The sequence below is a fragment of the Bos indicus x Bos taurus genome, chromosome 14, assembly GCF_003369695.1.
Source record: "Bos indicus x Bos taurus breed Angus x Brahman F1 hybrid chromosome 14, Bos_hybrid_MaternalHap_v2.0, whole genome shotgun sequence".
Classification (NCBI taxonomy): domain Eukaryota; kingdom Metazoa; phylum Chordata; class Mammalia; order Artiodactyla; family Bovidae; genus Bos; species Bos indicus x Bos taurus.
The window spans coordinates 44,965,143-44,980,044 of record NC_040089.1 but is presented as its reverse complement, the minus strand read 5'-3'; the positions used below and the strand labels follow the sequence as shown (position 1 = coordinate 44,980,044).

At 39.9% G+C, this 14,902-nt stretch overlaps 1 protein-coding gene across 1 annotated transcript; it reads left to right on the top strand.

The window, feature by feature from the left end:
- The first annotated feature begins 8,901 nt into the window (after positions 1 to 8,901).
- LOC113903961 (fatty acid-binding protein 9-like) lies at positions 8,902 to 12,582 on the top strand. The gene is made up of 4 exons (XM_027560627.1): positions 8,902 to 8,994; positions 11,161 to 11,333; positions 12,135 to 12,236; positions 12,400 to 12,582. Exons 1-4 carry the CDS (start codon positions 8,922 to 8,924, stop codon positions 12,448 to 12,450), a joined length of 399 nt encoding a protein of 132 aa, XP_027416428.1. The 5' UTR covers positions 8,902 to 8,921; the 3' UTR covers positions 12,451 to 12,582.
- The last annotated feature ends 2,320 nt before the right edge of the window (positions 12,583 to 14,902 follow it).

Sequence of the window (14,902 nt, the reverse complement as noted above, 5' to 3'; positions counted from 1 at the left end):
TGTGGAAAACACAATTTTAATGTTATATCCGATTATGGATCTATCCATCCATTTGTGCAACCACCCCATCTCAATTTACAAAATGTTAAAATAGTTTATGTGTAGCCAAACAGCCAGAAAATGCTAGGCAACAGGAAAAACTCAGTTACTGAGAGCATCTCAAAGGCAAGGATTGTGTCCTATTTGTAGTCATGTCCCCAGACCCTTGCACAATAAACAGCAGATTTGGAGTTTAGTAAACAGTTTTTGAGTGAGTGAGTGAACACTCTTCCCTGTGCTAGGTGTGGTTTGTAACACAGAAACAGTTCATGATCATGCCCTCAGTGTGGCAGAGAAATAACATGAACGTCATCACACCCCCTGGGAAAAAGTCCTCCTCTTCCCTCACCCTCCATATCTAAGAAGAGTTAAATTCTTCCTCCCATGACCACAGGAAAAATACGTGTTCTTACTATAACATGATATTACCACATTTTAATTTCTCATCTTTTCCATCACTAGGCTGACACAGCCTCAGGACACTTATGTATATATGTAGCATCTAGTACAATGCCTGAAGTATGGTAATCACTCAATAAATTTTAGTGGAATGAAGACAAAATATAGAGGAGGACATGAATTACATGATGAATTGTGTGGTATATTTTATGGATTGGAAGGAAGCGAAAGGCAAGCAGAGTACTCAGTGTGTGCTGGAGGAAGGTTTTCAGCATAGAAGATGTAGTTGAGCTAGGCCATGAAAGATAACTATAAAATTAATTAACTGCTTATTAATTAATTGTACAGTGGAATGATGTAGCAAAAACCATCTTAGTGTTAGTCGCTCGGTCGTGTCAGGCTCTTTGAGACCCTATGTACTGTAGCCCGTCAGGCTCCTCTGTTCTCCAAGCAAAATTACCTGGATTCTCCAGGAAAGAATACTGGAGCGGGTTGCCATTCCGTACTCCAGGAGGTCTTTCCAACCCAGGGATCAAAACCACCTCTCCTGCAGCTCCTGCTTTGCAGGTAGATTCTTTACCACTGAGCTACCTAGGAAGCCTAATGAAGACCCTATCCTCCAAATACCTGGGATATGGGTTCTAATCACTGATTGCTGCTTCTGATCATGGAAGTGCAAAGAAGGAGGTGGTGGCCACTATTGTTGCATTTCCTCCCATTGTTGCAAATACCACCCTCCTCCCGCTCCTCAAGTGATTGTCAGGAAATTTAAAGGGCCAGCACCTTTTCCTTCCCTTCATTTCTTACTTTTTCCTCTTTAAGGAGCCATAATTAAAGACTAGGACATTCAAAAGCAATTTCATATACAGAGGATATTAGAATGTCACTGTGCATTCCAAGGAAAAGGCACAGGGTCAGAAAGGACATGAGAAGACCTTAAGTTTATTCCTTAGGCTGGTCCTTGGCACAGAGCCAGATCCCAGCAATCAGAAAACAAAAACAAAAAGCAGCAAACCCTAGAGAAGGAGGAGAATCTAATTTCCAGACTTAGCACATTATTAAATTCAAATTTTCAGTTTTCAACAGTAAAATCACAGTACATAGAAAGAAATAGGAGAGTTTGGCCCATTCAAAGAAAAAGTTAAACCAACAGAAACTGTCCCTGAGAAAGACCTGAAGTCGGATTCACTAGTCAAAAATCAGTTACATATCTATACATTAACAATGAACAATTCGAAAAGTAAATTAAGAAAACAATTCCATTTACAATAGCACCAAGAAGAATAAAATACTTAAGAATTAACCAAGGAAGTGGAAGTTTTATACTATGAAAACTATAAAAGATGTAAATAAATGGAAAGCTATCCCATAGTCATAGATTGGAAGTTGTCAATACTATACCGTTTGAAGTGATTTACCAATTTAATGGAATCACTGTCTAAAGTCCAATGATGTTTCTTCCAGAAATAGAAACGCCCATTCTAATATCAAGGGACCTGAGAAGCCAAAAAAAAAAAAAAAATCCTAAAAATGAACAACAAAAGTTGGAGAATTGATACTTCCTGATTTCAAATTTTATTACAAAGCTACTATAATCAAAGCAGTGTGATACTGGCCTAAAGACTGACATATGGGCTAATGGAATAGAATAGAGAGCTCCAAAATGAACTCTTGCATATTCCCAAGACCATTCAGTGGACAAAATACAATCTTCTCAACAAATGGTGCTTGGAAAACTGGATGCATGCATGCTCTGTCACTTCAGTCATGTCCAACTCTTTGTGACCCTATGGGCTGTAACCTGCCAGGCTCCTCTGTCCGTGGGATTCTCCAGACAAGAATACTGGAGTGGGTTACTGGGCTCTCCTCCAGAGGATCTTCCCTGACCTGAGATTGAACCTGGATCTCCTGCATTTTCTGCATCACAGGTGGATTCTTTACTTCTGAGCCACTGGGAAAGCCCTCAAAAACCTGATATCCACATGCAAAAGAGTGAAACTGATGTCTTTTTTTAACACCACATGCAAAAGTTAACTCAAATGTAAGACCTAAAACTTGAAACTTTTAGAAAAACTTCACAACATTGGACTTGGCAGTGATATCTTGAATATAATACCAAAGGCACAGGCAACAAAAGAGAAAATAGACAAATTTGACTCCAGGAAAATAAAAAATCCTGTGCCTTAGAAGACATCAGCAGCAGAATAAAAATGTTGGTCACAGGACTTCCCTGGTGGTACAGTGGTTAAGAATCCCCCTGCCAATGCAGGGAACATGGGTTTGATCCCTGGCTCAGGAAGATTCTTCATGCCACAGAGCAACTAATCCTGTGGGCCACAGTACTGAGCTCCAGTGCCGCAGTTATTGAAACCCACCTACCTAGAGCCCATGCTCTGCAACAAGAGAAGCCACAGTAATTAGAAGCCCAAGCACTGCAACAAAGAGTTGCCCCTGCTCATCACTAGAGAAACCCCATATCCAGGAACAAAGACCCAGCACAGCCAAAAATAAATACATACATACATACGTAAAAATTTAAGAAGTGACCCACAGAATGGGAGAAAATATTTGCAAGTGATATTTATGATATGGAACTAATATCCAGAATATATAGAGAGCTCCTAAAAACAATAACAAAAAAACTATTTGATTCAAAAATGGGCAAATGTCTCGTATCAAAGAAGATATATAAATGGTCAATAAACACATAAAAGGATGTTCAGTGTTGCTAATTATTAGTGATAATGCAAATCAAGATCATAATGGGATGCATCTCACACACATTAAGATGGAGGCTATAAAAAATAACTTGCTAGTGAGGATGTGGAGAAATTGGACACCTTGTACAATATTGGTGGGAAGGTAAAGCAGTACAATTGCTGTGGAAAACAGCAGGACAATTCCTCAAAAAATTAAAAATAGAATTAACCAGGTGGCATCAGTGGTAAAGAACCTGCCTCCCAATGCAGGAAACTCAAGGGATGTGGATTCGATCTCTAGTTCGGGAAGATCCCCTGGAGTAGGAACTGGCAACCCACTCCAGTGTCCTTGCTGGAGAATCCCACGGACAGAGAAGTCTGTTGGGCTGTAGTCCCTAGGGTTGCAAAGAGTTGGACACATCTGAAGCGACTGAGCATGCACACACCAGCAATTCTACTTCTGGTTATATACCCAAAATAATTGACAGCAGGGTCTCAAAGAGATACATGTATAACCGTGTTGGAAGGACTGATGCTGAAGCTGAAGCTCCAATCCTTTGGGCACCTGATGTAGAGTCAACTCAATGGAAAAGACCCTGATGCTGGCAAAGACTGAAGGCAAAGGGAGAAGAGGGTGGCAAATGATAAGATAAAGTTAGATAGCATCACCGATTCAATGGACATGAATGTGAGCAAACTCCGTGAGACAGTGAAGGACAGAGAAGCCGGGTGAGATACAGTTCTTGGGATCGCAAAGCGTTGGACATGACTTAACAGCTAAAGAACAACAACAAAAGTTCATAACAACATTTTTCATCTATTGCTAAAATGTAGAGGCAATCCAAATGTCCATCAAAGGATGAATGTATAAGCAAAATATAAACAACACATTTTGCTTTATCCAACAGAATCCCATTGTGTTAGAAAGGAAGAAAATTCTGAGATTTCCTACAACATGGGTAAACCTTGAGGACATTGTGCTAAGCGAACTAAGCTGGGCACATACACACAAAAACAAACACTCATGATTCTACTTATACAAGGTACTTATAGAAGTCAAAGTCATGGAGGCAGAAAGTAGAATGGTGGTTACCAGGAGGCAGGGGTGTGGAGAGTGGAGAATTACCATTTAACGGGTAGAGTTTCAGCTTTGCAAGATAACATTTCTAGAGATGGATGATGGTGATGGTTGCACAACAATGTGAATACCACTGAAGCATGTGCTTAGAAATGGTTAAAGATAGTTAATTCTGTGTAATGTCTATTCTACAGCAATAAAAAAATTAGAAAAAAAATCTAGTGTAGCTCCAGCTATTTTATGTACAGCAGTAAAGTAGCAGATGTATTTCTGAATCATTTTGTAGCTTTTAGTACATATTTAACTTTATCAGCATCCCTCACCAATGGAGAATGTAACATCTCAAAATTAAAATTTATTTTAAAAGTGTTTAATAGCTAAATAGTCTCAAGAAAGAAAGCTAATGTAGAAAATGAGATACTGGAAAAGCATAGAAAAATGAGATCATGGAGAAATAAGTACTTAAACTGTCATGAATATAAAATGTGTAACTGTTCTATAACAGAATATTGTATTCTAGCTCCTTTGTTGGGATTAACAATTAAGAACATTTTAATTAAAAAGTTTTTTTACTGAAGGGAATGATAATTTTAAAAACCATTTGTTTATTTACGGCTGCACTGGGTCTGTGTTGCTGTGCTCCACCTTTCTCTAGTTGCAGCTATTGGAGTCTCCTCTTTGCTTGGTGTGTGGGCTTCTCATCACAGTGGCTTCTCTTGTGGAGCATGGGCTCTAGACCCCAGGCTTCAGTAGTTCAGCAAACAGGCTTAGTTGCTTCATGGCATGTGGAATTTTCCCGGACCAAGGATCAAACCTATGTCCCCTGCATGGGCAGGCAAAATTCTTATCCACTGTACCACCATGGAAATCCGAAATGGTGTATTTTTTTTTTTTTTTAAATAATCAAACAAAGATGCCAAAGCTAGTAGTGATAGCGGCAGGACTAGAAGAGAACTTTCTTGGTTGAGAAGGTAGATGTGTATGATAATAATGAAACACTGAGCAAAGATGAAAGGAGTCTGAGACTCCCTCTACCGTTTGATGACCATAATGAAAGGCGTGTCATATGAGCAGGTCAGGAGAGAGCAATGTATTAAAAGTGAAGTCGCTCAGCCGTGTCTGACTCTTTGCGACCCCGTGGACTGTAGCCCGCCAGGCTCCTCTGTCAGTGGGATTCTCCAGGCAAGAATACTGGAGTGGGTTGCCATTTCCTTCCCCGGGGTATTTTCCTGACCCAGGGATCGAACCCATTGCGGGCAGATGCTTTAACCTCTGAGCCAAAACTCTGTCTTAAATACAATTTGATTCCACTAATATGGGGTACCTAGAATAGTCAAGTTGGTAGAGCTGGAGATTACATTGGTAGATGCCAGGGACCCAGCGGGTGGGGGAGGTGGGGATGGGGGTGGGGAGTTATTGTTTAATGAGGACAGAGTTTCAGTTTAGGAAAGTGAGGAAAATTTCAGAAGATGGATAATGGTGAGAACTGCACAGCAATGTGAATGTACCTAATGCCGCTGAACTGTACAGTTAAATATGATTAAAATAGTATGTCTTATGTGACTTTCACCACAATAAATATTTTTTTTAATTTAAAAAATCTTTGTCTTTACTTGTTAGAGAGATTAATATCAGTGATGAGGGAAACTGTCAGTTAAAACAAAATACACATTTTATTCCTCTTGTCATTCATTCATAAAACATTTATAGAGTACCTACAATATACCGGGCACTATTCCTCAAGGATTCAGAAGTGAATCAGAAATATTTTCTTTACTTGATGTACTCATGAAAGAGATCAGGGGTCAGCTGGAGGAGGACTCGATGCAATACTGTGAGAAAAGTTCCAGAATATACTTCTATTAAGGTATAATCGTATCACATAAACAGGGATCAGCCAGCTTGGAACAAGTTTCACAAAGGACATGATTCTGAGTTGGATCTGGAGACTTGGGAGATACTGTGCATGAAGCCAATATCACATGATACATAGGATTTTCTTTTAATACTTTTTTTTTTTTTTTTTGCCACACCAAATGGCATATGGAATCTAATTCCCTGTTCAGGGATCAAACTTGCACCCCCCACACTGGAAACACAGAAACTTAACCACTGGACAACCAGGGAAGTCCTGGAATTGGTTTTCAAAGTCCAAATTTAGGTGGAGCTATTTACAGAGGTATACCAATTATGAAGGTTTAAACTGCAAGGAACAAAAACTCAGACACACCATTTTTTAAATAATAATGGAATTCATCAATTCTCCTTATAAAGATTCCAGCAACAAAGTGGTCTTGAGTTCTTCCTCCTTTTCCTCTCTCCCATTCTCAGTTTTGGCCTCATTTTTGAGTTGGTAACAGAATGGATGCAGCAGTTCTAAATATCGTGTGTGTGTGTGTGTGTATGTGGTAAGTCGCTTGAGTTATGTCCAGCTCTTTGTGACCCTATGGACTGCAACCTGCCAGGCTCCTCTGTTCATGGGATTCTCCAGGCCAGATTACTGGAGTGGGTTGCCATGCCTTTCTTCGAGGTATCTTCCTGACCCAGGGATCAAACCTGTGTCTCTTGCATCTCCTGAATTGGCAGGCAGGTTCTTTACCACTAACGTCACCTGTGAAGCCCCTAAATATCATACAAGAGAGCAAAAGTTGCCAAGGAGGGGACCGTCCCTCTGGTTCTCTCTTAAGGGTGAGGGAATTTTATAAAAGGCAGAAGTTTGACCTTCTGTTCTGCCTCATGGGCCACAGGATTGATTTCTGAATCAATCAATGGTAGAATACTTGGAACAAAACTGGTTAGACTAAGGGGAGACCTTGGTTATGCTACCCCACCCCGGCAAACATGCATAGTCTTGTTTGCCTGTCATGTTTCAGGCTGAGCACATACAAATCCAGAACCAGGAAAGCAAGATCAAGTCTTTTGCTCTTTACTTGAGCATCACCTCTGAGTGTGCTTTCAACTGCTAAGGCACTTATATTCAGTCCAGTCTCAGTTCCCTAAAACTGACTCTAAGGTTTTTTCTTTCCTTGTTTTGCCCTCCAGATATTTTAACTATTTCCCCCATATTGTATTATAAACAACTTTTTTATATGTTTCCATCAAAATAAATTCTTTATACCACTTAAGATTTAACTTTGTGGTGCCAAAGCATCTGCTTTTGTGTGTGTGTGTATAATTTCCCCACAAGTAGATGGTCTGAATGAAGATTTCTTTGACCTGAAGGAATATTTTGACCTAGGCAGATAATAGTATAAATACTATTCTTCACTCTAATTTTCCAGCCTTCTTTAAAACAACTGGAGTTCAAAGCTGTCATGTAAATCTACAACCTCAGAATCCAGTCCTTCCCGGTAAAGGCCTTACCTGCCTAAAGTTCACTTCCATTACTTGGGTTACAGAAAATGATTTTAGAAGTAATGGCACAGATGTTTAAACTACTTCCTGCCTTCATCTTTCTTTTAGAATGAAGATATCAAAATACCATCAGATCAGATCAGATCAGTCGCTCAGTCATGTCCGACTCTTTGCGACCCCATGAATCGCAGCACGCCAGGCCTCTGTGTCCAACACCAACTCCCAGAGTTCACTGAGACTCACGTCCATCGAGTCAGTGATGCCATCCAGCCATCTCATCCTCTGTCGTCCCCTTCTCCTCCTGCCCTCAATCCCTCCCAGCATCAGAGTCTTTTTCAATGAGTCAACTCTTCGCATGAGGTGGCCAAAGTACTGGAGTTTCAGCTTCAGCATCATTCCCTCCAAAGAAATCCCAGGGCTGATCTCCTTCAGAATGGACTGGTTGGATCTCCTTGCAGTCCAAGGGACTCAAAATACCATATTTCTACCTAAAACTTCCATTCACAACTTCAATATCAATATTTCTTGATATTAATTATCAAGATTAAAGTTTTAATTAATCTTATTTTCACATCAAGATATTCTGATATTTATTATCAATATTAATATTTTAATTACTCTTCTTTTAATATCAAGATTTCTTTGTTATCCTAAAAGATGAATTTTAGTGTTAGCTTCCCCTCATTTTTAGAACTTAAATTATAAAACACCATCAATGATAATTGCTAGTTTTCTTCCCACTCTGCAATTACTCTTAATTAACAGCAATGATACCTTACTCCTCACTCCAATCAACTGTAGACATTTCAGTTACATTAAGTAGTATCAATTCATCAGCCCTGCAAGGAAGGGAGGGGTGCATATTCTTATAATGAAGAGAGTACTCTGGCACTGTGACTTGTCCAAATAAAAAGCAGCTGAGGTACAGCAAGCAAGGATGTCCCTGTATCAAGTAGGAAAACATCTCAGTCAGGTGTTCATTAGACATTTGTTGGGTTATTCCTTCAGAGTTAACTCAGCATTCATAGTTCAAAATGCTTATCTCTACTGAAAATTGTCTCCATTTCACGATATTTATCAGATGACTCTCAGGTTACCAATCTGTTTATTAGAAGCTATAATCATTGACTTAAATGCAATTTAGCATGTTAATTTTCTGTGTCTTTATTTGAAAGTAAATAAAATGAGTCAACACTGGTGCCTAGAATCTTTGGTCTTGCTGCTCCCCGTTGGCCATTTCAGAAGAGTCACGTGATGAAGAAGTCTTTTAAATTAAGAGTCTTTTAGCAGTGTGTTGCTTAAGTGTCTTTGGATTTTGGTTGTGAGCACCTCTTCTCTGCAAGCTTTCCATCATGGTTGAGCCCTTCTTGGGAACCTGGAAACTGGTCTCCAGAGAAAACTTTGATGAATATATGAAAGAACTGGGTGAGAAATAGCTTTCCAAGATTTGGAAACTGGCAATGCTTTTTGTGATGTGGTTGGGTTTGCACTTTACAATGAATTTTCCTACAATTATCTTGTTCATTTGGGATCTTAGGGTATATTCATGGGGTTAACAAAGTTTATGTATCTACATTTACTCTTTTATTACTAGTAATAATTATCTCTTTCTGCAATACTAGGCTCACAGATACTTCCTTCTAATTTATTATCTATATTTTTAGACCATATATCCTTTTTGAAAATACTTCATCCTACCCTCATGATAGAGTTTCTTTTTATCTTGGTAATTTCATTAAATAGCTTTTCCCAGCTCCGCATTATAGATAGCAATACCTATCTATAATTAAATTTATTAACTAAATTCATTTCAAGGTTTACTTTAAGTTATAACTCCAAAAGAGTAATAACAACAAGCAAAATTTCTAGTGGGTTAATTTTTAGAGTTCTGATACACATGGGAGATTTTTAAAACCTTATTTTGAAGAGTTTCAAATGTTTTGTTGAAATAGAACACATAGAAATAGAATATTTTTACTCATGAAATTTCCCACTATTGGACATCTCTCAGAATTGTAAGTTCTGCCTACTTTAGCTCTTATTCAAGTTGAAATGAATATCATTTACAATAGCTCAGATAACTAATAATAACTAAACTATTCTTTACTAATGCTAGAAGAATAGTAATTTTTTAACATTTAATTAAGCAATTTTAACATATAAGAGAGACCTCCCTTTTAATAAAAAACTATATATAAAAGTTTTTTGCTTTTATGTAGTCAGAGGCTTCCCATCTGCCCATAATATGAATGTGAAATCGATTTCTATATCAATATTAAGAGATGGGAGTCAGCCCTTCTGCTCAACTATTGCAGGAGACAAGTTCAACAATGGACAATTCCCAACGTGAATAGCAGGGCCAGGCTCTCAGCCAAATTGTCTAATTTGCCTCATTTCAGTTCAGTTCATTTCAGTTGCTCAGTCATGTCCGACTCTTTGCGACCCCATGAATCACAGCAAGCCAGGCCTCCCTGTCCATCACCAACTCCCGGAGTTCACTCAGACTCACGTCCATCGAGTCAGTGATGCCATCCAGCCATCTCATACTCTGTTGTCCCCTTCTCCTCCTGCCCCCAATCCCTCCCAGCATCACAGTCTTTTCCAATGAGTCAGCTCTTCGCATGAGGTGGCCAAAGTACTGGAGTTTCAGCTTTAGTATCATTCCTTCCAAAGAAATCCCAGGGCTGATCTCCTTCAGAATGGACTGGTTGGATCTCCTTGCAATCCAAGGGACTCTCAAGAGTCTTCTCCAACACCACAGTTCAAAAGCATCAATTCTTCGGCGCTCAGCTTTCTTCACAGTCCAACTCTCACATCCATACATGACCACTGGAAAAACCATAGGCTTGACTAGACAGACCTTTGCTGACAAAGTAATGTCTCTGCTTTTCAATATGCTATCTAGGTTGGTCATAACTTTCCTTCCAAGGAGTAAGCATCTTTTAATTTCATGGTATTCAGCCAGATCTGAATTGTACCTACAAATAAGAGAAGCCTGCACTTTATAAGTCATATTCTTTTAGAGTAGATTAGATACTTTGAATTTTTTTTTTAAGGAAAAAAAAGCATGCTAAAGTTTATGGACAATTAGAAAACTTGTGTTTAAATTTCAGTTCTGTTAATTACCAAGCAAATCATCTAGAATAAGCCTTTCTACCTCTCTGGGAGTCAGTATACTCATCTCTAAAATGAGGGTAGTAATACCCCGTGCTACTGAAATACTGTTGTTGAAACACTTCATGAGGTAATGCCCAAGTATACGATTGAAAGTCACCACACAAATATAGATTTTAGATGAAGTACAAGAGTCCCAGCGATTTTAGATGAAGCACAATAGTCTCAGAAAGTGAACTTAGCTTTCAAAGTGTCAAGCATAATTACTAGACATGTCTTCTGATTGGGAGGCTTGGCTCAACCAGCTGATACAGAGAGCACTAAAGAAAACATGGCATACTATCCAAAATGTCAATGGGGAGAGGATGCGTTCTTTTTGAATTGCTTTCCAAAATGATTGCTAGCACTTCCTAAACTTCTTAAGGAGGCATGTTGTTTCCTCTACTCATTGAGTTTTCTTCTCACTCATTCCCACAGGAGTGAGTGTTGCAGTCCAGAACCTTGCAGGATCAGCAAAGCCAAGAATCATTATTAGTGCCGACGGGGATAAGATTAGCATCAAAACTCAAAGTGCTTTCAAGAACTCTGAGATCTCCTTCAAGCTAGGGGAAGAATTTGATGAAACCACCATAGATAACCGGAAAGTGAAGGTAAGAACTAAATCTTCCTGCTTCATAATCAGGAAAAATCTAGAAGGCAGTTAGGCATAGTTTGTTCTAATTCACCCAGTCAGTTTGAGTTTATTTTGTTAATTAATAGAACACATCTCTAAAGTCAATTCTTCGGCAAATGATTTAGGGCCCAAAAACTCAACATGTTTTCACTGCTTCTCTGATCTCTCTTTGTCAGTTTTTGTTTGTTTCTAATGTTATTTATTTATTTATTGGCTGTGCTGGGTCTTTGTTGCTACACGGGCTTTTCTCTGGTTGCAGTGAGTGAGGGCTACTCACTAGTTGTAGTGAACAGGCTTCTTGTTGCAATGGCTTCTCTTGCTGTGGAGCCCAGGCTCTAGGGCTCTAGGGCTTGGGCTTCAATAGTGGTGGCTCCCCGGTCTAGAGCACGGGTTCAATGGTTGTGGTGCACAGGTTTAGCTGCTCAGCGCCATGTCAGATCTTCCCAGATCAGGGGTTGAACCCTTGTCTCCTGCATTGGCAGGTGGATTCTTAACCACTGAACCATCAGAGAAGCCCTTTCTTTGTCATTTTATAAAACAGAATATGGAACAATCATTCACAAATAGTTTAGGTATTGCTTACCTGGGGGAAAAGAGCATCACTTGAATAATCTTTTGAGACTTCCCTAGTTTGAGGGTATTAAATTAGAACAAGAACTGATGTAAGAATTTTGGAGAAAAGAATTTCAAAATGGAAATTAAAAAATAAATATCTAGTCTTGTGTCATTAGGATGTCATGAATTGCTATTTCTGACTGATTCCTTTCTACATTTATAGAGCATCATAACACTAGATGGTGGCTCAATGATTCATGTTCAAAAATGGCTTGGTAAAGAGACAACGATCAAAAGAAAAATTGTAGATGGAAAAATGTTAGTGGTGAGTTTTCTCTAAATTTAAAAATTTTTGATGCTACTATTTGACGCATACCTTTCGAATCATTCAATTGTCTTATGGCCTGAGTAGGCAGCCTGGGGAAAGAGGGACAGAGCAAATTTAACCTATCATGTACCAACTCTAATAGATGCCTCTTTGCTTTTAGGAATATATCATGAATAATGTTGTCAGCACTGGTGTCTGTGAAAAGCTGTGAAGACATTGTATGCATCAGTGAAAACTTGTTCACTAACAGGAAGCTGGGACTTGAAGAAGATGTGCTTCAGGGCCAGTAATTTTTAAAAAATTTCTCAACATAAAATTGCTCAATAAAACCAAACTAAGTGCAGTTACGGAGCTGTTTCATCTTGAGAGTTAGAGACAAACTAAATGGGTGATACAAGAAACTACCTGTCTCTGGCGTGATTGTAAGATCACTAAGTGCCTTTTATTCTTTGCACACTTGACTTCTGCGATCCTTGCTTTTCCTTCAGTGGACCCATTCCAGTTAGGTTAAGGCTTTCTGCCAAAGGGTGGGTGCTCTGTTGAAATTCATGTGACTTCAAAGAGGGATCATAACCACTGGAATCTGCCTGCAAAGCAGGAGGACCGGGTTCGATCCCTGGGTTGGGAAGATCTCCTGGAGAAGGGAATGGCAACCCACTCCAGTATTCTTCCTGGAGAATCACAGAGACAGAGGAGCTTGGTGGGCTATAGTCTATGGGGTTACAAAGAGTCAGACATGACTGAGCAACTAACATCCCCTTTACACAACATAAGTGTTGAAAACCAATGTTGCTTTCTATTTTTGCAGAAGGTTGGCCCTACTTAAAGTCTTGTAGATAGGATAGATAGATGATAGACAGATAGATGATAGATAGATAGATAATGAATAATAGATAGATAGATGAGAGAGACAGGGAGAAGGGAAGAGAGACAGACACAGAGACAAAAAGGCTACAAAATATAGCCTGAACATTCTACCCTGTGCTTGAATTATTATAGAACATTTAAAACAATCATTATCCTACTTCTCCATAAATGTGTTTAACATAATCAGGCTAGTACATCTGTCACCATCACTTACAACTTCGTCTTTGCAGAATGATATTTTATTAAATGCCAGTGCTGGACTTCTAAACACCTAGTGGGAATGTAATTGTTAGAGCTTCATTAAGTCGCTTAATAGTTTCACTGATTACTGTTGCTAGGAAGTACTCTCCGGAGAAGGCAATGGCACCCAACTCCAGTACTCTTGCCTGGAAAATCCCATGGACGGAGGAGCCTGGCGGGCTGCAGTCCATGGGGTCACGAAGAGTCAGACATGACTGAGCGACTTCACTTTCACTTTTCACTTTCATGCATTGGAGAAGGAAATGGCAACCCAATCCAGTGTTCTTGCCTGGAGAATCCCAGGGATGGGGGAGCCTGGTGGGCTGCCGTCTCTGGGGTCGCACAGAGTCGGACATGACTGAAATGACTTAGCAGCCGCAGCAGCAGGAAGTACTCTCAGGGCTTAGAGTGAAACAGAGTAATTACAGATAAGATTTTAAATTGAGTGTGTTTGTGGCAGTGGGAAGAGGAAAAGGAAAAAGAGGAAGAATTCTGTATATCTCATGCTTCAAATTAAACTTAAACCAGACAGTACTTAGTCAAAAATAACCCCTGAGGATGGTGTTTAAGTTGTGCTAGTTTGTCATCTAAACTGAGTGAGCAGTAAAGAGTGGAAAGAGAGAGGCACTGTCAGTAATCACACCTGGGCCAAAAGCAGAAACTGGGACTGTCCTAGGCAAACTAAGAAGTATGGTTACCTTAATAAGGATGAAATTAAAGAGTAATGAAAAGGACTTAGCACGGGATTGGGACAGTAACTGAATTCTTGTCCAAGGAAAGGAGCTAGGACTGTCATATTAAACCTGAAGACCTCAGCATAAAACTGTGCACTTGAAGTAGCCACACTACTGCCAGACGTGGGCAGTGACAGTCCTTCCCCCATGCTTGTCTCTGTCCTTCCTAAAGGACTCAAGCATGTACAAAATGTACCTTACTCATTCTCCAGAAGTCCAAGAGGGTTTCAAGCCCCAAGGTAGCATCCTGTGCACAAATGGGAGCAGAGGCTGGCGTGGCCTTCATCAGAGTATGGTCTCTGTGATGGGAGCGCAGATGACAGCACTTTAGCAACAACTTAGATCACTGGTTGAAGTGTTTTCTACAAGGATTCAGTTCAGTTCAGTCGCTCAGTCGTGTGCGACTCTTTGCGACCCCATGGATTGCAGCACGCCAGGCCTCCCTGTCCATCACCAACTCCTGGAGTTCACCCAAGCTCACGTCCATCGAGTCGGTGATGCCATCCAGCCATCTCATCCTCTGTCGTCCCCTTCTCCTCCTGCCCCCAATCCCTCCCAGCATCAGAGTCTTTTCCAGTGAGTCAACTCTTTGCATGAGGTGGCCAAAGTACTGGAGTTTCAGCTATAGCATTAGTCTTTCCAAAGAACACCCAAGACTGATCTCCTTTAGAATGGACTGGCTGGATCTCCTTGCAGTCCAAGGGACTCTCAAGAGTCTTCTCCAACACCATAGTTCAAAAGCATCAATTCTTCAAGCTCAGCTTTCTTCACAGTCCAACTCTCACATCCATACATGACCACTGGAAAAACCATAGCCTTGAC